Source organism: Antechinus flavipes, chromosome 3 (assembly GCF_016432865.1).
Source record: "Antechinus flavipes isolate AdamAnt ecotype Samford, QLD, Australia chromosome 3, AdamAnt_v2, whole genome shotgun sequence".
NCBI lineage: Eukaryota > Metazoa > Chordata > Mammalia > Dasyuromorphia > Dasyuridae > Antechinus > Antechinus flavipes.
The window spans coordinates 450,440,474-450,463,720 of record NC_067400.1 but is presented as its reverse complement, the minus strand read 5'-3'; the positions used below and the strand labels follow the sequence as shown (position 1 = coordinate 450,463,720).

The 23,247-nt window shown below is 32.1% G+C and overlaps 1 protein-coding gene across 1 annotated transcript in view; it reads right to left on the bottom strand.

The window, feature by feature from the left end:
* LOC127557311 (uncharacterized) overlaps window positions 1–9,902 on the bottom strand; it is a 184,822-nt gene extending 174,920 nt beyond the window's left edge. Inside the window, exon 1 of the mRNA XM_051990676.1 lies at window positions 9,050–9,902. Within this exon, the coding sequence (XP_051846636.1) occupies window positions 9,050–9,787 (738 nt within the window). The 5' untranslated portion in view covers window positions 9,788–9,902. The remainder of the gene's footprint in view (window positions 1–9,049) is intronic.
* Between the last annotated feature and the right edge of the window lie 13,345 nt (window positions 9,903–23,247).

Sequence of the window (23,247 nt, the reverse complement as noted above, 5' to 3'; positions counted from 1 at the left end):
ATTAGGCATCTTCTTTTCATGCTACACAGTTACTGATGTCTGAGTAGAGGCCAGGCAAAATGTTGAGATTATAGTGAGAGGAGGCATTCATAAATTATTTCTCTATAAATTTTTAGCAACTGGGACCTCATACCCATGGATATTAAAGTAGCTAGGTATTTGGGTAATCAATTGAAAGTATGTGGTTAGAGTATTGAATAACGAATAGCTTATTATCCTGGAAAGAGCAGAGGGAGTCATTGATGGAAAGCTATAGAGTTAAGCTTTTGCTGCTGTTTTGTTCAATATTTTTATAAACCGTTTGGATAAAACACTCAGCATGATGATCAAATTTCTAGATTAGTGTACCTGTAAAAGTTACATTCATGTCAAAGTGTTTACATATGCTCCCCAAACTTCAACTGGGCAATGCCCCCAAATAATCATAACAGTGTTGCTTTCATTGGACACATGCGTATGAATTACCCATTGCTAAAAATAACTAACTCTCCTCAACAAGATAGTGAAAATTAATATTGGCATTTTTTAATTGTTTGTTTTTAAAAAGTCAAACACCCAGCAATCTGTAAATGAAAAAAAAATTGATTTAGGATTTTCTTAGGGCATATATGGATGATTAATAATAAGACATCATAAGACTTTATAGTGCTTGCTTTCCTTCTCAGGAAATGAATAGATTGTTTCAAAAGATATTCAAGACTAGACACATTACATTGCAAGATTTCTAAATAAACGTGGTTATGAAGAGCTGTCATTAAACTTTGAAAGGTCCTGGAGAAAACATTGGAAGACTGGAGATGGATAAGTGTCTCCATTTTCCAAAAAAAAGATGTTTTGTGAAAAATTACAGTGTAATGAGCTCTGATTTTTAAGAAAATTCTAAAATGGATTACTTTAATTCCATTTAGAAGGGGAAATAATGATTATAAGGACTCAGTTTACATTAACCAAGAATTTTAGGACAAATGAACTTTATTTTGTCTAAGACTGGTCAATAAAGAAAATGCTTTAGACATTTTGTATCTGAATTTTAGCAAGGACAAAGAAAAGTAATGTGGGATGGACAATAAATTAGGCATATAGATAGTCAATTGTGAGACTAAACTTAAAAGTGTATCAAATAATGAATAGATTAGGGGAGAGGGAGTTATTGTTGGAAAGCTATAGGGTTGAGTATTTGTTTAGAATTTTTGCCAGTGATTTGGATAAAAGACTTAGGTACCAACAAAATCAGATCTGAAGGTGACACAAAACTGGTAGTTAATACATAATATCCAAAATTCAAAAAGATCTTAGTAGGCCTAAGGAGAATACTGAAACTGACAAAGTCAAAGTGAATAGGAATAAATGTCTTGTAATTAGAGATAGCAGATGAGAGTTATAAATGAGATACATTTTCAGGCATGACTGACATGCTAAATTGATCTGATTGAATATAATTATTTTATTACTACTCTGTTCAAATTCAATATGTATCAAAAAATTTTCCAACAGAAGTTTCATATGAAATCCTCATTTTTAGCCATCTGAGCACAGTGAACTGTTAATGTTTGTTATGATTAAGCTTATAATAATTTTTAAAAAGAGAGAAACAATCAAGGATAGCAACTAAGACCTCATACCAATGGATATTAAAGTAGCTAGGTATTTGGTAGCCAACTGAAGGTGTGTGATTAGAGTATTGAATAATTAATAACTTTTCCTACAAAAACTCTTAGGCATTCACTTTATTATAATCTCACTAGGAGTCAAATGTGATGTGATTGCCAATAAAAGGTGGTGTCATCTTATACTTTAGTAATTCAGTGTAAATATGATCTCATCACCATCTCCCTTCAGTTAGTGTAGATGGCAATGTTATTTTTTTTTAATATCATGTAATTCTTTGTCTTTGTCCTTGTATAAATCCTCCATGGATGACATCTTTCATTTCCTAGAGGACTTTCCCTATTTTAGGGTACTGGAGAGCTACTTTTCAAGGATAGACTGCGGAGAGATAATTTCTACTGCAATTTTAGACTTCATTAAGAGAAACAAAGTATCACTATAAGGAAGGTTAGACACCACTCTGTCCTACATTGATCAGATCCTATCTGGAGCATTTGCTTCAGTTCTACAGAAAAATTGTATTATAGTGTAATAAATTATAGTATACCCAAAGGAAGATGACCAGAATAGTCACAAAGGATCTCACACCTGTATTGTGTTTGACATAGCTAAAACAAATGAGAATTTTTAATCTAGAGAAAAGTTGGAGACATTGGGTAAATATTTTCCCAGATTTAAAGATCTGTCATATAGAATACCATCTGCCTGATATGTCTCCCAAAAATCTCCCCTTTATACCTTAAGTTCCACATAGACGTTATCATTTGCTGTTGCCATATACAATGGTTTTGCACTTAATATCAGTTCATCAAGTCTCTCTAAAAACCATCTTCCTGATCATTTCTTATAGTACAATAATATTCTATAACATTCATATACCATAACTTATTCAGCCATTCTCCAACTAATAGGCATCCACTCAGTTTTCAGTTTCTTGTCACTACAAAAAAGGACTGCCACAAACATCTTGTGGGTCTGTCCCTTTTCCTCCTTTTAGATCTCTTTGGGATATAGGTCTAGTAGAAACACTGCTGAATCAAAGAGTAGGCACAATTTGATAATTTTTTGAGCATAGTTCCAAATTGCTCTCCAGAATGGCCAGATCCACTCACAATTCCACCAACAATGTATTAGTGTCCCAGTTTTCCCATATCCCCTCCAACATTCATCATTATGTTTTCCTGTCATCTTAGCCAATCTGAGAGATGAGTAGTAGTATCTCAGAGTTGTTTTAATTTGCATTTTTCTGATCAATAGTGATTTAGTGAATCTTTTCATATGACTAGAAATGGTTTTAATTTCTTAATCTAAAGCTTGTCTGTTCATATCCTTTGGAAAATGGCTTGCATTTCAATTTTTTTTAAAAAAAGAAATGCTGTATTTGTATAAGAATAATATTTTATTTGTATATTAGTATATATATTTGTATAAGAATAATATTTTACATATTTAGCAAATAAAATAACACTCCTTCAACTCATCAATCCTCTTGCTACCTTACTCTGAGCAAAGTTAACTTTCATTATCTCTAATGTTTCTACTACATGACCCCTTTATTAAAATAATGTTTTCCTATGGCATCTCCCAGTGTTCCATTTTGGTGCTTACTGGGAATCAATACAAAAATGAGAATTTGCAGCTTGTTGTTAAGGAGATCACATTCAATTGCTATGAGAGTCCCAGCATGAATATCTGGTACGACCACTGATTAGCTAAGGAATCGAACTGTTGCAAGAAAGGAAAAGCCTATCTTATATATGTCTAATCAGTATAACATGTAATTTAAAATATTTTCTCCAAAACATTGTTAGGACAATTTGTTAAATAAAAATAGAAGATGGTAAGTTCAAAATTTTTCTTGTATATTCTTGAGCTGGGGAAAAGAAAAAGCAGGGTAGCTTTGTTTGTTTGTTCTTAATATGATACTATGAAGGACTATCAAACTCATTTCTATTATGATCTAATTCAGATGTGGTTGAAAGATTTTTTTTCTGTTGGTCCCTATACTGTACCTGTCAGTCAATGCTCATGATATGAACAGGAACTGATTTCTAGAGCCATTGGATGAATAAGAAAGAGTCAATACACAAATCAAAGTGAATAGTGAATGCAATAAATGTAGCAAGATGTCTATTTGGCATATTTTGTAAGGTCTCCCATGATTTATTGAATTTAAATTTAGTTCACTTTCACCCTGGTGAGAATTGGTAACTTATATTCCAAAAAAGATTTATTAACCATATAATTCAAATTCAGAGCAGTTTGAATGAAAAATACATTTGAGTCTTATTTTTGTCCAGAATTATTCTAATGATATGTTAAGGCAGGGAATTCAGGGTTCCTGTAAATCTGTCTTATACATTTTTATGACTACTAATAACTACTATCCCCTCTAGAGAAATAGGTTTTATGAATTTAACAGAGTGGGAATAGACTAGTCCAAGAACAGCCCTGTGTGCAAATTAGATACTTCCTAATTAGTTGAATGAAGATTGAGTTTATTTCGCCGTTGGCACAGAAAACTTATAGAATGAAGGTAGGGGGAATATTAATAATACACATACAAACTTTCCCCTTATCTTTCTGTGCCTTAGGTATTAAATGACTAGTTCAAAACTCTGTTAGTGCTTTAAAGGAAGAATTACTTCAATACATAACAGAATTTTAATGTCATTTAAAAAATATTAAGTATCACACATTTAGAACTGTGAGGAATCTTTTTTGGGGCCAAATGGTAAAACAGCATCATTTTAGAGATAAGGAAACTGAGTCTCATAAGGAACTTTATCTGAGGTTACCCTGGTAGCAGTGGTAGTTAGATTTTGGATCCAGATATTCTGACTTCAAATTCAAATTCAACTCTCTACCCATTATACCATATTGCCTATATGGTAGGGGAATAAATAAACTAATATTCAGGGTAATAAATGTAAATTTTAGTATTTCCAACAAAAGCAAGAATTGTCAATTTTTGTTGTTTTTATTTTACAACCCATATATTCTATATGCATCTATTTCTCTCCATTCATATTGCCACCATCCTAGGCCATCAATTCTACCCTGGATTATTACAATAGTCTTCTCATTGTTATCTTTGCCTCATATTTGTAACTTTTAATTCTGCCTCCACTCAGTGGTCTAGGTCATTTTTCCAAAGTGTAGCTCTGACCATGAACAACTCTCCTCTCTTCTCCTCTCCCACTATCCAACAAACTCCAATTATTTCATATTACTGCAATGATCAAATATAAAATTCTTTGGCATTTAAAGTCATTCATCATCTGGTCACTTCCTACCTTTCCATTTTTTCCAGTAAAGTTCATAATATAGGGGAATATGCAAAAGAAAATCCACATTTATGTGGGACAATAGGTTTTTATATGTGTTTTCACTTGCTTATCACAAAAATTCTGTGAAATAAGTGCTTTTATTATACCTCATTTTATAGCTGTTGAGTAACTTACTTAGGTTCACATGACTATTAAGTGTTTAAGGTGAGTTTTGAACCTTTGTCTTGCTGACTTTAAATTTCTCGTGCTATCCACTATGTCACACTACTCCTCTTAAGAAAAACTAACTTGTGCCTGTGGTCTAGGTGTCATATAATTTCTCTAGTCAAAGATGGACCTTAAAATTAAAGAGTTACAGTGAAACATTTGACTACTTCAGAGTTCTGAAAGATGTGTGTGTGCGCGCGTGTGTGTGTGTGTGTGTGTGTGTGTGTATTTTATACACATATATATCTTTTATATCTTTCTCTATATCTATATCTCAAATAATATGACCCAGTGCTCAGCAGCCATTTTGGCAGGCAAAGGGCAGCCACTAGCAGGAGTCAGAATATTTGTGATCTCTAACAGGTTTTATTATGTCTATTTATCAGAGAGTTATATCATGACTATGTTCATCCACTCTTAGTACATTATTATGGAACTGAATCTCAATATCTAACAGAAACACTACTTAAAGCTTTATTGTTAATCCAATTGTCAATCTGAACATAAATACCAAGGATGAATGGGCATTTCTCGCTTACTGTTGCCACAAGCAAAGATAAGAGATTTCATTCATTCATTCATTTATTCTACATTTTTGAGTAACTATGTATAAGGCATAGTGCTAAATGCTGTGAGACATACAAAAAAAAAAAAATAAGACTTGGACCTAGCATTCAAAAATGTTATAGTCTTGTATAGTACCACAAATTTTTATTAAGTACCTACTATGGGTAGAGTATTATGCTGGACACTAATGGGAAGAGGGAAATAAAAAGATTGGATAACATTTAGATCATGCTTTAAAAACTGCGAAGTGTTTTCATACTTTATATCATATGATATATAATTGATAAATTATAAAAAAGTCATAGGCTAGTGGGAGCATGAGACACCCTCCCAGAGAGTTTTATGTACATTATTTATATACATTATGTACATTTTATATATCTATATATATATCATCATTCTATATATAATTTTATCACCAGATAAGGAGCTTACAGCCTAGTAATAGTCACTTAACCCATTTGCCTCAATTTCCTCATCTGTAAAATGAGTTGGAAAAGGAAATAGCAAACTACTTCAGTATCTTTGCCAAAAAAAAAAAAAAAAAAAAAAAAAAGAAGAAGAAAGAAACCCAAATGAAGTCACGAAGAGTGAGACACAGCTGAAAAAAGACTGAATAACAGCAAAAGTTAAGAAAACTGTAACTTTACTGGAAATCTTTATTTGGGTATCCTGCTACCATCTCAGACCTGACATATCAACACAGAACTCATTGCCTTTCTCCTAAGGCAGTTCCCATTCCCAATATTCTATAGAACTATTTGTCCAGTTTCTAAAATAGAAATCTTGGAATTATCTTTTTAGTTTTTACTTTCCTTCATGTCACATGTAAGATTTGCTCCCAAGTAATATATTTAAAAAAAAAAAAAACTGTCTCAAAAATAATCTACCTCTTGAATTTATTCTTTCTTTTCCACACTCTATGTCAACACTCTTCTTGTGCTGGTTATTATCTCCTTATACCTTGATCACTGTAATAGTCTCCTAAATGAACTGACTGTACTCCTCCCTATCCCTTCTACATTCCACTGCCCCCCTAATTTTTCTAGAGTCTCAGAACACACAAATTAAATAAATATTATTCTCTTGTGTAAGATCTCACTTTTTGACACATCAAATCCAGACTACTCTCCCACTTTTTTTAGACCATACCTCGTTTGGCCATAGTTAGTGATCTAAATTTACCTTCCATTTCTCCACAAACCCCTTCCTTTCTAGTCAGATCTCTAGTGTCACTGATACCCATGCTGTCTTCATGCCCATCTCTGGCCTTGGTTTATACTATTCCTTTAGTCTGGATGCCTCCCTAGCTACCCAAATGAATGAATGAGTAAGCATTTATGTGTTTATTATGTGTCAGATACTGTGCTAGATACTAGGGATACAAAATAACGGTAAGATAACTCTGACTCTTAAGGAACTTATTGTTCTAACAAGAAGAGACAATACAGGGAGCGGGAAATCAGCAATTATGATTAGAACTGAAGAATTAAATATTATCATACCTTTTCTAATAGCAGTAGTATTATTGATTTGATTATTTCTAGAGCAAAAGATGAAAATTTGGAGGGAGAAGGGAACTTTATGCATGAGGCAGCATGATGGCAAAATGTCTAGGGTCTATGTGAAGCATGATTGAGAGCTGGTTATATAATATTAGTAATATTCATGTTAAAGACCTATCTAACATCCTGACTACACAATTCTTCAACCTCCTTAAGATCCCATGATTTTTTTTTTATTTCAACCACAAACTTACGTTATAAAGGAGAGATAAAATATTTTAGAAAAATCTAAGAAAACAATGCTTTAATCTGAGAAATCATGAAAGACTTCATAAAAATAGCCTGAGAACTGATTCTTAAAGACAAAGAAAGATTTTAGCAGAAGAAATTGAAAGGGAAGTTCACTCCAACCATACGAGTCAGTCTAAAAACTGCATGAAGATAGGAGATGGCATAAAATCTATAGGGTGTATACTCTGTTGGGGTGTAGAATGCATGAAGGCAGTAATATGAAATGAAAGGTTGGTTGTTATTAAGTTGATTTAAAGTTATTTCTGACTCTTTGGTTGGGTATAAGTGTAAAGAGTCTTGAAAACCAAGAGAAGGAATCTGTGTTTTATCCTATAGGGCTGGTAGCTTTGGAAACAGGAAACCCCTGATGGTTTTAGAATAGTTAAATGATATAATCAGACCTGTATATTAAGAACATTGTTTTGACACTTGTGAGAAGAAAAGGGGTTAAATTGCAGACATAGAGACCAATTAGGATGTTATCACAAAAGTCCAATTGAACAGTAATAAGAGGCTGATAGGATACTGACATTTGGTTTTTAAGAAAACAAAAATAGCATTAAGAAAGCAAAAATAGCAAAAATAGCACAAAAATAGGATGTTGACAGAACATGATAAAATTGACAGAAAACTAACATCTGATTGTTTTTACCTGGGTAGGTTGAGGGGTCAGAGTTCAAGATGACTGAGATTTTGAACCTATGTGACTTGGAAGTGCCATCAGTTTATACAGGGAAATTATAAGGGAGATAATAAATTCAGCTTAGGATATTTTGAATTTGAGATTTCTTTTGATGCATCTAAGTGGAAAAGTCCAAGAAGCAGGTGGAGATCTAGATATAGAGTTCAACTCATAGAACTGTACTTCCAAGATCAATTTAACTCTTTGACCACAATTATCAATCTTTGCACTTTTCTCTCTCTTTCCATTCTAATTTATGATAAGCCTCCTCTTCCTTGTAATCATGATGTCTGGTCCTTGGCTTCTTCTTAATCTCTTAGTCTGTCTATTCTTTTTATTTATTTCTGTAGTTAACTTTATGTCCAACAACCACTAGTTAAATGACTTGCTAACTATGATTCTAGTATACTTTACCTCAGCTAATCTTCCATCTTTCCTAGCCTGCTAATCATCAACCTTTGGAGACTTCTACCATTTGATTGCTTTATTCCTTCTCAAAATGCTAAGGATATTGTGAAATCAAGCTAATTTCATCCTCTATAAATTAATCAGATAAAACCTTGGCTATGGTTCCTTCATACAATACTTTGAATCCCAATTTAAAAAACACTTTGACTTGATTGAGTCATTATAAGTACCTTAATAAGTTTGTGTTGAGTTGAATGAATTACCTTAAAGTTAATCATCTATTTTTATTCTTTTTTTCTTTTTGTTTATTTATTTATCTATTTTTATTCTTTATGCAACAGCAAAATACTAATAAACTGTTTTCATTTTCCCCTTGTGTTATAGCATCAAGTTCAAATCTGGACATAAATCAAAACAAAACTCTACATGAGGTATCAGCTAAATAATTATGAGAATCACTGTTTTTATGATGAGGTGTGAATTCAACTTACCATCTTACTGATTGCTTTTTCTTTGTTTTCCTCTTTGTTTGGTTCTTTCCCCAAATGTTTACAGGAACTACCTTCATTAAAAGCATGTTTTTCCTTCATAAATCCAAGTGCCTCTTGTTTGCTATGGGGGACTTCTCTTGTTTGAATATCTCTTAAAAATGTCTCCAAGAGTGGCAGCTGTGGGAAAGCTTCATCATTCCCTTCCTCTACTTCTTCCACAGATTCATATGAAGAAATTTCTGTATCAATGATTCTACAGATGTGGAGGTCACTGTCAATGGCAGGGGTTAAACATTCATTGTTGGAAAAAGTGATTGTGCTGGGTTTTTGCTTAATGATATATATTCCAGGAACAATTTCTACTTTATCATCAGATTTCTCATTTGAAAGCTGTAATGAGGGGCGTATCCTGAGAGGAAAAAAATAATCTTCAGCTGTAGTTGAAGTAGGATATAGTGAATCCCTAAAGAAATGTTTCTTAGATTCATTAGTAATATCCAGATAGCTGGGCACCTGAATGTATGCTGAGGATGAATGATTTTGCTTTGGTATCTGTGGAATAGAGCAAAGATCTTTTGGATGAGATTCAGATTGCCAAGGAATGATAGGCATTCCAAGATGGCTATCTGATCCTCCATTATTTGTATCTTTTGATGGCCTTGGATTGTTGGCAAGCACAGAAAAAGAGGGTACCTGCTTCTCTTCAACAAATTTAGTTTCCATTCCAATAAATTTCATCCATTAGATTCTGGCACCTTGAATAGAATTTATTTCTGGTTGGCTTGGTAATTGTAATTATCCATATTATGTCCTCTCACCATTATGAAATTCTGGATCTCCAAAAAGTTCTTTCTTTCTCTGAAATTAAAAATCACAAATATAATTTATGTTAAGGTTATTATGATCTTGAAAGTAACATTGCTAATGTTTATAATTCAAAATTAATTATAATAAAAATTATGAGTTACAAGCTCATATTTTTACATAGTTTGAATCAGATAAAAACTACTAATTATGAGTCTCAAGAATTAGATTCTAGCTTTGTAATGTGTGCATGGATCTTCTAACCTTGACCTTTTTCTACAAGGTTGTGAACTTGATATCCTTTCTCAGCAATATTTCTCTGCATAAAAAAATCATCAAGAGGCATGACAAACCCTAATCTCCATTCTCTTATCAAAATTCCACTCTATTAGTATTTAATAAACAGACTGGTGTATGTCTACTTTGTACCTTATATAGACATGTATTATACAGCCAAGAAATGAGGTATGTCCTGATCTGTACTTTGGCTACCTTGGAGAGTAGCTTGTCTTAGCAAAACTAAGATGATTCTTCAATCCAACAGTCAACATAGAGCTATATTTTTTATGTGGGAAAATTATGATCACCCACAATTATATCTTTCATATTAACCTTTGTTAATAGTATATTGTCTACTGAAAACATGAGGACTTTTAGCAAAATGGCTAAATGAGTGGTCATGCCTAAGCCCAGCTCTCCATTATCACTTCAAAATAGCAGGAAATGTGTTAAAGGGACAACATAAAATAGAGAGGACAGTTAAAAGATGAATAAATGGAAAATCTTGCAGAAAAAACTAGTATATGCTTAAGAAATAAATAAATACAAAAATGACCTCAATATAATAATAGCTAGCACTTATATAGCACATGAATTTTACAAAGTGCTTCATAAATATTATTTAATTTTATCCTCATGATAACCTGGGAGATAGGTATTATTATTATCCCCATGTTACAGTCAAGGAATCTGAAGTATGTTGGAAATAATTTAAATGCCTAGAGTCATATATTTCATAAAGATATGAATCCAGATTTGAACTTGATCTTCTCAATTCCAGATGCAGTGCTCTAACTACTCTAACTTATGCTTTTCCTAGCTACAATCTTTTTAATGAATAAATACAACCAGGAAAAGGAAATCAAGGAGAAACATCTAGAGGAAAGAAATTATATAACAACTTGACATCCAGAAATGTGAATAAAACAAGTATAAAAATCTCTAGTGTGGATACTCATTTCATAAAAGAATTAAAGGAAGAAATAAAGAATGAAATTTCGATGGAGTTTAGAGCTCTAAAAAGGAATTCAAAATGACTGATAAGAATTGAATATTGGTTGTTGTTGAGATGTTTCAGATAGGTTCTGTTTTTCATGACTCCAGTTGGGATTTTCTTAGCAAAGAGTGGTTTGCTTTTCCTTTCTTTAGCTCATTTTACAGATGAGGAAACTGAGGCAAACAGGGTTAAGTGACCTAACCAGTGTCACATAGTTAGTATTTGAGGCCAGATTTGAACTCATCAAAGTGAATTTTCTTAAATACAAGCCCAATTTTCCATCCCTTTGTGCCACCTAGCTGCCCAATTGAAGGTTTAGGACAGTGGGAAACATATGAAAGAAACAAAAAGGCAGAGTCCAAACACAAAAATACAGAGTTGAAACAAAAACAAAATATTGGTTTGAAATAAAAAGAGAGCTCAATTGGAAGAGAACTTAAAGTTTCTATAAAATTTAGGATCTTAAAGACAAAGCTCAGTCAGACAAGCTAAACATTACTGACCTCCTTGAAAAGCCTAATGAAACAAAAATACTAAAGGTTATGTTTTGGGAAATTTACAAGAAAATTTCCCCAAATCATTGGTGACAGAAGACTAAGTACAGAGTAGTAGAATCCATGAGTAACTGTTAAGGAATGTCATAGTTTAATTCATTCACAAATATTTTAGGATCACAGGCTTAGAGATGGATAGAAACTCAGAACCAAATAGATCAGAAAAATAAGAATCAGAAATTCCTAAAATCATATAAGTAGCAAGAGTCAGAAGAGGGATACAGTTTTAAGTTCCAGCACTTCATTATTTAAGAAAGAAACTTATAAGTAGCTAAAAGTAGACAATTCACATTAGTGAATATCAGTTGAATCATAAAGGACTACTTATTCTCAATTAGAAGTGAAAGACAAGACTGGAAAGGAATATGCTAAAAAGCAAAAGAAATCAATTTGAACACCTAGCCTGAAAACCTGAGCATATATTCCTCCTTGAGAAATGTAGGAAATACTTTCAAAACCTTACTAAGAAAAACATATATATGTAGATCCTTTGATGTGTAGTCTCAGAGATATTATAAAAATAAACAAGTCAATATAACATGAGAAATAAATATTTATAGGCTACAAGATTATTATTTGGTTATTATTTTGAAGGTTATTATCTATTATCTGGGCTAGTCAGAAAGCAATTATGAAAAATAACATAAGAGTAAAAATAGAAGCAAGGGGTCTGCCTAACAAATGCAACTAAACTTTAAAGATTGGTTTTTGTCAAGATTACCATAAGAATCAAAGGTTTAGGTGATCTTCCTAATGGAAATAAATAATGCCATGGTATGTATTAGAAAGAGAGGAGGAGAAAGGAGAGGTAGGAGGAGTGAATTGTTTCAAGTGCCTAGTTCAAATATTTTTTAAAAAGGAAATTATCTAGAGTTCTAGAGTGGACAGAAGGGAGAGTGAGTAGTATCTTTAAATCAGGTTGGAAACTGGGATGACTCTTTCAAGCACAATAAGCTATAAGTATCTTATTCTGCTTTTCCATTTAAAAAGTAACATGATGGGATTTTATGTAGGGGGATAACAAACAGCAATTATAAGATCAAGAAGGACTTCATTTGGGAAGTGGCACTTTTATAGACCTTTGAAGGAAACAAGAAATTCTAAGTGAGGAAGCATTGTAAAGAACCTGTACAAAAACATATAATGCAAAAATAGGATATCATATGCAAGGAAAAACAAATAGGACATTTCCCCCCCTGACTTTTCAAGATCTTAATAACTCTGATTTAGCATTTTTTCTTATTTTCTTTCAAGGTCTTTTCTTCAATCTTACAGGGATATGCTTCATTATCCTTGATATGTTGGAGAATAGAGAGTGTTCCTTCACCTTATATATCTTCTCTTCTAACATGAAAATCAAATTATACTTAGTGTATACATGCTTGGTTGTCAGTGGTAGACAGCTAACTGTTGTCAGTCTCTGTTCACTAAAGCAGTTTCTTCAAACTCTACACTTACTGAAATGGAAGTCCTCTATTGTTGGTGTCTGTCCCTACTTACCCCTACTGCCAATTGCAGCAGCAGACTACTTATTTGTTTTGCCTCTTCATTCCTTGTAGGTCTGACTGTTCTGCTTTCTGTGTCTGTTAAGACCCTTATTTAGTACCCTGCTGTGCAGTAACAAAGGCTGGCGAGTTTTAAATGAATTGAAGATTAAAAACAAACCTACTAAATTATACAGCAGGGTACAAATCATAAACTTATAATTATTCAGTTCATCACAAGTTTTCTTTCTTCTATTTGGAAAGTAACCACAATCTTGTTTTTTAATAGACTCCTGCTTAGCCCAATATTCCCAGGCATTTATATTTGGTACTGTTTTTATTATTTTTAACAAAAGCTTACCCTTAAAAAAGAGGTCAGGCTTATAAAATACTTCTCAAGGTTCCGTCTTTTAATAAATCAAGCAACTAGGAGAAAATGTTCATTTCTACTGGATAGTCTAACTTGATAATAAGATTTAAAGGCATTGGCACAATGGTCTCTCCCCTCAAATCATAATGCTCCTTTCCTAATTAGGGGCAACATTCTAGCTATAGGACACTGGAATATATCAATCTTATCCTCAGAATTTCAAAGGACACTATATTTTATATTCACTGAAAGAAGAAAAAAATAAGTGGATGTCTGGAGCTGCAAAATTTAGAGATGTTTAATATCATTATAATTTATATTTTGAAAAAATGTATGTTAACATGTATTCTTATCTAAGCTACTACAAACCATTGAAAAATGTGTGTTCCACATATTTATCTATGTTGGATTGAAATTTTAGACAATAGGTTATTAGGTAAATACAAAATTACATTACACAAATTATGCCTTTAATAGATTGTAAAAGTACTTAATGCTGCTACATTCTACTAGGTAAATAACAATGTATTACTAGAGTTAGTACACATTTCAGATGATGGATTTTTAATGGCCTTTTGAAAAATGTCTGTGCATTTCCCTAAGGATCCCTGCTCCCCACTTTCTCTAATGGGAAGACAACAAAAGAAATGAATATATGACATTCCTGTTTCAATTAACAATTATGGGTCACTGTCAAATCACAGTGCTAAATGAAACCAAAAGCTTTGTTGTTAATCCATTTTATGCTCAATATGTTTGAAAGTGAAAACATAGAAATCCTGAGACAGAGGCTGAAATTGAAATGGTTACTTAACACTTTCCCAGCAACCACAGAACTCTATATGATCTATGAAAATATGCATTTGGGGAATTTGCATACCAGAAAGGTAAATCAGCAAATATAACTAAATTCTAAAGACTGGTTTTTGTGCCAGTATGAAGGTGACCTTTGAGGTTAAAGATTTAGGAGACCTTCCTAATATGAAGAAGTAATATATTTTAACCAGAAGCTCAGTTTTTAAAATTATGAAGGATAAATTCAGCTATATAAGTTTAGTGGACTCAGGAGTTCTTGGGCCAAAAAGGAATTTAGATGAAAATTGGAGGACAGGAGTGCTGAATTGCCCACAGCAGGGCATGTGTCCATAAGCCTAAATTACTTTGGATAACTGAAATTTTCCATGTGTAGCTCAGTGCTCTATTATTTACCTAGTTAAAAGATCCTTAATTTATTAATCTTGGTCCTTATCTCCTACCAGCCTCCCTATATTTGGTTGTGTTCTTATTTCTGAGCCTTGTTTAGACATTATTCTTCTAACCCATTCATCTTCATGATTGGAAACCCCAGCCTCTGATCTTGGCTTCTATTTCTGACAAGTCCACTACTTGGCTCTTTTTGTTCCAAAATCTATATCTACAGTCACTGAACTCTCCTTTGTCACATAGCTTCAATTGTAATGTATTGGTTGAAACCTCTCCTTCATTCCCCTGTGACAGAAAGCTTTGATGAGACCATGGATAGCCAATGGCCCTGCACCAGGTCCTGAAAAGAAAAAATAGAATAATGCTCATAGCTTAGCATTTAAATATTCTCTAATTACTTCATGTTTATTAGCTCTATCTCCATACCTAGATTACAAAGATCTTGATAAAGGGTTCTTTATTATTGCACTGTTTTCACATACATTTCACAATTTGAAACTTGCCACAACTCTATTAAGTAGATATAAGTCTTATCATTCTTCTTTTACAAAATAGGAATTGAGGCTTAGAGAGTTTAAATGACTTTGTTTGTAGTTAAATAACTCATTAGTCAAAGTGCCAAAATTTAAACCCAGATCTTTTTATTCCAAATCTCATATTCTTTCACCAAAGGCTAAAAAGTGATGAAACTGAAATTAAGCTAAAATAATAGAAACTGATTGAAATGAATTCATATACATTACCTACAGATAATGAGATTACTTTCTCTGCCACAATTTATGGAATTTGGGTTTATAACTTTGTGTTCAAACTGGAGAAATCTTTTGTTTTTGATAATACATTACTCAAAACAATTTTGACCATTTGGGGAACTATCTTGAAAACCACAGGCTCACTTGATTCTCTCTTTATATGAAGCTGGAAGGGACTTTAGGGACCTTCAAATCCAGTATCTTTGTTTTATAAATGAACTGGGGCCCAGAGAATTTAAGCATCAAGGTCAACCAGATCATTAGTAGCAGAAATGAGATTTGAAGTCAGGTACTTTAATTTTAAATTCAATTTAGGTCTTCAGCATATTCTTTCTGGAGTGGCAAATCTTTGTCATTTTGATGAATACAGATTTGATTAATAAGTGAGTAGACAAGATAGTAATGCTATTTTTGGTTCAAAATTATTTTGCAAAAAATGCATCATGGATTAAGAAACACAAATCAATAATTTTAAAAAGAAGAAATTAAAAGTATCAGCAACCACATGAAAGATGGTGCCAAATTTATAAATAAAAAATAAATGCAAAGCATGGTAATTCTTAGATTTTACCTCATACCTTTTAAAGTGACAAAGTTGATAGATTAAAAACTGTGAGAGACCTTTCTGACCATTAATGTTAAAAGAAAAAATTAGTGTTATAGATAATGTGAGAATATAGACATATTAATGTAGTATTAGTGATGTGAAATTCTAGTTCCAGTTGATCTGGAAATGCATGAAATTATGCCCAAAAATCTACTTAGTTGTATATCATTTGATACTCTCACTACTAGATACATATCCCAAGACAAAAACAAATAGAAAGATCTTTTTTATATGGCACATAAAAAACATTCATCACAGATCTTCTTCTATAGCAAAAAGATGGAAATAAAATGGATACCAATCAATTGGAAAATGGCTAATAAATTGTGACCTATATATACAATATAGTAACATTATGATTTAATATAAGAACAAACATGAGGAATTTAGAATACTTGTCTTATGTGATACAGAACAAATTAAGCAAATCCGGGAAAACAATAAACAATCCCTATAATAATATAAACTACTACTATAACAACAAAAAACTAAGAGACAATTGAATGCTAATTCATGATAATAACTAACTAGTCTTTGTTCCACAGAATAGATGATAAAATGTCTCCCTCTTCAGTAAAGAGATGAGGCACTACAGGTATGAAATATGGCATGTACTGTCAGATTAATGGAAATTGTACTTGTTGGTTTTGTTGAACTTCTTTTCTTTGTTACAAGGAATGATTCAATGGTGGGATGATACATCGATAAATGACTGATACAAAAACATAAAGCATCAATTTTTTTTTTAATCCAAAAGAAAGTACAATATTAACTGGAGCACTAACATGGTAAACAATACCTTTCCAGGGCCACAGTTAATTTCTTTTGCATAATATAGATCTTTTTTTAATGCTTCCATAATTTTTAGATTAAAATAAATATTTTGATTTTATGGGGTGACTTCTGCATGAATTTTGCGCTATTGATTGATATTAAAGAAGCACCAGTATTGCCGCATCATATTTTTTCACCTTATCAATGGATGGGGAAGGCACTAGAGGGAGGGAGAAAATTTGGAACTGAAAATAAAAGTAAAAAATCCAGTATTGCCACACACTTTTTACATGTATACTTTTGAGGGATCACAAGGACCTTGAACTTTAGATGTTGATCATTGTTTAAGGGTCATGAGAGAGGCATCATATTTTGTAACCCATTATTAGTAATCTAAAAAACACATTTCCACCCCAGTTTACTTTGAAAGATAAGTATAAATACAGAGTTCAGCATTCTGTTCATCAAAAAAAAAAAAAAAAGAACTTTATTCCTAAAACTAATCATCTCTTTGAGCAATTCTAACTGAGATCTTTACAACTTGTCATACTCCCTTTGGGTGAATGGATAAGTAAATGGATAAGTACTTTAGTTATTGTATCATTCACATTTTTTCTAATTTTCTTAGATCTCTTGGCATTATGAGGGTTTTTTTTTCTTTTATAAAATGACATTAGATTAAATTGATCTATTTCTAAAGTCCCTTTCTATCTGCATTCTTTGAACTTCTTGCTTTTTATGCTTTTCATTTTTATAGCATCTTTAAGTATATCAAGGATCTCACTATTGCATTTCTTTGTTTTTCTACAAAATTTGATACCAGATCTTGGCTTTAAATAACTAATACTCATTTTCTTGCCTACATGAAATTAAAAGCATTTGCCACAATTATTATCTCTGGATGGCATATTTTTGGTACATTCACCCCCTTCTTCCATAAATATTTTCAGTACTTCCTAGGTCCAACTCATGTATACCTCAGGAAATACTAATTGACATTTTCACACACACACACACACACACACACACACATATGTGTGCATTTTTGCATATATACAATATACACAATATCATATACACACATATGTGTTCATTTCTGTGTATATACAATACATGCATTATATATGTTTATATTTGTACATTATGTTGTATTTATAAATATATAAACATATACATATGTATATCTCAATCATATGGTTTTAGAAGTTCTTGCTTTATAAATACATGGTCTATGGAACTGTTTTGCTCTAATAATTATATTGAGGACAGTTTCAGAGATATAGTGTGATTAAAAATTTAAATATTTGAATTTACCTGAAACAATCACTTGAGACACACTTGAGGCATATAAATATATGCACACATATAGACATACAGTACATTAATTACAATACTATATAAATATCTATCACACACACACACACACACACACACACACACACATTTTTACTTCAGTTTTAGACTTGATATGGCCTGTCACTATATACATGTCTTTATCCTGCTTTCTATACTTGGCTTTGTAATTAAGAAAAATCATGAGAAATTATGATCTTAACACAGTCTGGTTGCTGTAAAAAAGGGGAAAGGTTTCCCTTCTGCCTTGAATGATACAACAGGAGACAAGAGTACAGTGGTACAATGGAAAGGAAAACTAACAGAGTTCAAGGATGTGAGTTTAAAATCTGGCTGAGACATTTACTGTCTGTTGTACTTTTAATGAACCAAAGCTTCTCCCTGAAATGATGGTCCATCTTTTAAACACTAGTATTCATTTTATGAAATTATATACTTATGTTTCATGAAATACTACAGTCTCTAAAGAAGTAAAGTTGAGGTGACCCAAAGGGCACTGGTTTTCTTACATAGGGTGGACATGACTAGCTTGACAGAATATTACCAATAAAGTTTTGTATAGGAGAAAGAATATAAAGGATATTTTCAGGGAGATAGATGCCTGAAAGAAGATGGGTCAATTATGTAACAAGAGGAAGGAATGCTTGATAAATGACCAAAGTTCTCCACTGATATTCATGTCAAGAAATCTTGAAGCATGCCCTAGAATCTTGCATAGAGGCATTAGGAGAAAATACAGACAAGATGTGATGAAAAGGCATGGACAGGTTGCAATCTGTACCGTTGGAGAGAATATCCACATAAATGAAATTTCAGAAGCATTAAAGTGCTGCAGTAAATAATAGTAGTTTTAACTTTCCTCAAGTTTTTCAAAATATGTGATATTGAATCAAAAAAGATGAAAAGGCTTTAGAAGTCATCTAATTTAACCTTCTATTTTTAGAGAAAAGAAAAATGACAGAGAAGTGACTTGACTAAGGTGATTATTAATAATTACAGAATAGAGAAACAAAAATTACAATTTTCTCAGCAAGAAGCATACACCATGTATTGTTAAGCATAAACTTTTGACTTTCAGTTTATATTATTTCAACAAGTTATGAAATATTTAGATGTTTCTCACAATGTCCCAGATCATGTTCAAATAATTATAAAACTATATATTATTTGACCCAGTAATACCACTACTAGGTCATTTTGTCATGATGATTTAAAAAAAGGGAAAGAATCTATATGTCCGAGAGTATTTATAAGCAGCTCTCTTTGTGGTGGTAAAGAACTAGAAAACATGGGAATGCCCATTAGTTGGGGAATGGCTGAACAAATTGTGGTATATGATTGTGATGGAATATGCGCTTTAAGAAATGATGTACTCAATGATCTTAGAGAAACATGTATAGGCTTACATGAAATAATAAAAAGTGAAATTATCAGGATGAAGAGAACATTGTATACAGTAATGACAATATTGTTTTAAGAAAAATATTGGGTGAATAAGTCACTTTGTTACAAATATCCAATTTAACTATAGACATATGAAGGAAGATGTTATCTACATTCAGAGAAAGAACTGATAAATAAAAGTATATATAGAATGGTTATAACATAATAATGAGCCATCTATAGAGTAGAAGGGGAAAACGGGAAAAAAAGAAACTCATAGGATAAATATATGTTTGAAAGGAATACCAAGTTGTACCCTATAGATTTGTAGTTGCATATATAATAATTTTTCCTCTTTCTTCTACTATGCTATGGATATGTTTGTTTTATTTCTTAAATTCAGAATAAAATAAATTAAATTAAAAAACAATATCTCAGATCAATATTTACAAAAGAGCAATATTTACAAAAAGATTTGGGAAAAAAATTAAACACATATTTTTAAAAAGTTAATGGTCAGGGCAGCTAGTTGGTGTAGTGAATAGAGAACCAGCCTAAAGTCAGAAAGATCTGAGTTCAAATTTGACTCAGACACTTACTATTTCCTGGCTGTGTGACCCTGGGCAAGTCACTTAACCCCAACTGCCTCAGAAAAAAAAAAAAAAAAAAAAAAGTTAATTGTCTAGAATGTCTTTCATGATCAGGCAGCAGAATACATGTTATGTAACTTAAAAATATGTATACTCGAGAATTAATATGTTTGTGAAAGAAACAATAAAGTCCAAATATTTAAAGGAAGTAGAACCTAAGCAGGACATAGCACCCTCCCCTTACCCCCAAACCCCATGTTACAACCCCCTACAAATCATGAATTATTAGCCATAGTGTCAGTTCCTTAGCTGAGGACTCTGATTCAGCCATTTACCTTCTGGGGTTTTCCCATATGTAAATAACATTTTCTGCACCTACTTCTATAGCTACTTTACAGATTATGAGATGTTCTTAAAGATCTTTGTAAGAAAAAAACCAAACACATTCTTTTTCCCCTTATGAGAACTATACAGATGTGCCTTAAGTTCACCAAAGAAATGAGTAGAAACCTCATTTTTGACTGGATTCTGAATTATTTAAGTAGAGAAGATGACTATTTTGCCAATGCATTTGTTTAAATTTTGCCACTTGCTTCTCCAGAAATCTTTAAAGTTACTTTATTTTTCTGAAAATATTAACACTAAGTTGACAGATGTCCTGATTTGAGTAGAGAGAGCCTAGTTTGTTTTTTTTTTCCCCTACCTGAACCCATGTCAAGTAGTAGTCATTCTGAGAAATGTTCCAGGAAGCAAAGGCTTTTTACACCAGAAATCTTGTAGATAATATAGAAAGTCTATCTATTACAATATTTAAAACAAGTTGATGATTTTATATATATATATATATAACACACACACACACACACACACACACACACACACACACACACACACAAGGGATTCCCAATTTTTAGAAGTTTGTCAAAAATTTATCAGTTCAGAACTCTTTGGGAAGCTCATTTTTCATCAGGGAAATAAAGATTCACTATTATAGCCATGGAGTCTAGCCAGACATCTAGTATATATGCCCAAGAAAAGTAGATTTTATTCTTTCTCCCCTGGCCCTAATTTTTTCCCCCATAGTGGCTGCTGGGAAAATAAAGCTACCCCCCTCCTCCCAGCCTCCTCCTCACAGAAGGGTAAGGTGTCTCACATCATAAGAATTCTGGAATGGGTTAAAAGCATTTTACAATAAAGGGACAGTGTGATGACACAAGACAAGGCAGATTTGTATAACACACATTCTCATAAGAGAAGTAACTTTTAAAAAGTCAGTAGTAAACAAAAGTGGAAAAACCCATAAGCAATCTCTTATGGGAGACTTTGGTCTCATTGTCTCCTAAGATACTTTGGCCCCAGGTAGGCTATTTATAATCTTTATCGGAATGAAGGTATTTCCAAACCAGGCCAAGGATCAGGAGGATTATAAAAGAATGACAAAATGGAGGACAAAAAGGTAGGTGGTAAATAATTGAAAGACTATTTTCTTGCTAATTTGACTTGTTTAGTAAATAGAGATTCTGATGCAATATTAAAACCATACTTATTTAAAATAGCTTGACTTTGACTTAACCTAAATCTTTGCTTACATAATGTAAACAGAAATTTGGCTGATAAGAAACAAGATGCTACTAATAGTAGATATCATTCTTCTCTTCTCAAACAATCTTTTAATTCATACTTGTATAAATTCCTCATAAAACTTTATTTTCTTCTCTTTATATGTTTATATGTCTGCATATTGAGATTTCCCACTCATTTTCTTCATGTAAAGAAACTAAATTCTAATAATATTTTTATTACTCATAGGATCATCTAGTCCAATTTTGAGAAATCTATCAAAATATCAATGAAATCAAAACACTAAATTGTGGTACTAGTCCAGTTTTGAGAAATCTATCAAAATATCAAGGAAATCAAAACACTAAATTGTTGTACATAATAGACTATTACCATAAATCTTTCTATAGTGCTATTCTTGTGTCCAGATTCCTTTTTATTCATACAAAAAAGGAGACTGGTCTCCAACATCTGGTTAATAGAGTTGTTTTGAATCATATTTTGTTGAAATGGGAAATTATTCAAAAATATACATCTTTACTTCAAGTTTCCCTTAGCAATTAATTGATCTTTCTTTTGATAATAACTACTATTGAGGTGGTTACTTACATACTTCCATTAAAATGCATTTGTTGTGATTTACCTTTTGCTGTTTTATATGGATCCAATACAAGGCTTACAATTAAAGCATGGTAATATTAAAGTTTTATAGAACTATTCTGCTTCTAATAGGGACAACTAGGTGACACAGTGGATAGAGTGCTGAATTTGGAGTCAAAAAGATTCATCTTCCTGGTTTATATCTAGCCTCAGACACTTACTAGCTATGTGACTCTGATCAAGTCACTTAATCCTGTATGCCTCCGTTTCCTCCTGTGTAAAATGAGCTGGAGAAGGAAATGGCACTTTTAAGATTTTTTCCCACTATTAATCAATACCAATTGAAACAAATAGCTTAAAATAGTAAAAGAAATGATAATCTAGAATGAAAAAAACTAAAAGCATGCAAAATACTGCTCCCTAACTCTTTTTCTTTTTTTTACTCCTATCCCATTTTAAAAGTACCTTGTTCTAGGAACTTATTTATTATCTGGGACAATATAAATGTTTTTTATTGTAGTGTAAGTCATTGCCCCTTTAAGTTATAAATCGTCTGATTATTACAAAGGGCAAAACATGAACTTTTGAAGAAATACATTAATTGGTGAGGGATAGAAAGCAATGAACCTTTCATAGGCAAACAGTGTGGTAGTTGAAAGGAGTAAGAAAGGAACTTTTGTTTGCTAAAATATATATATGCAATGAAATACTTTTCTCACCCAGAAAAGTTGTAAACAGTGTGCTTGCTGGGAGAATAAAAAATTGTAGTCTAAATGAAAAAGAGTTAAATCATCATGTAAAGGATATAAGGTGATATCCCTTTTGTCTATAAACAGTCCTCAGGTTGTCAGGAAAATAATTTATTTTAAAAAAAGAAAACATAAAATA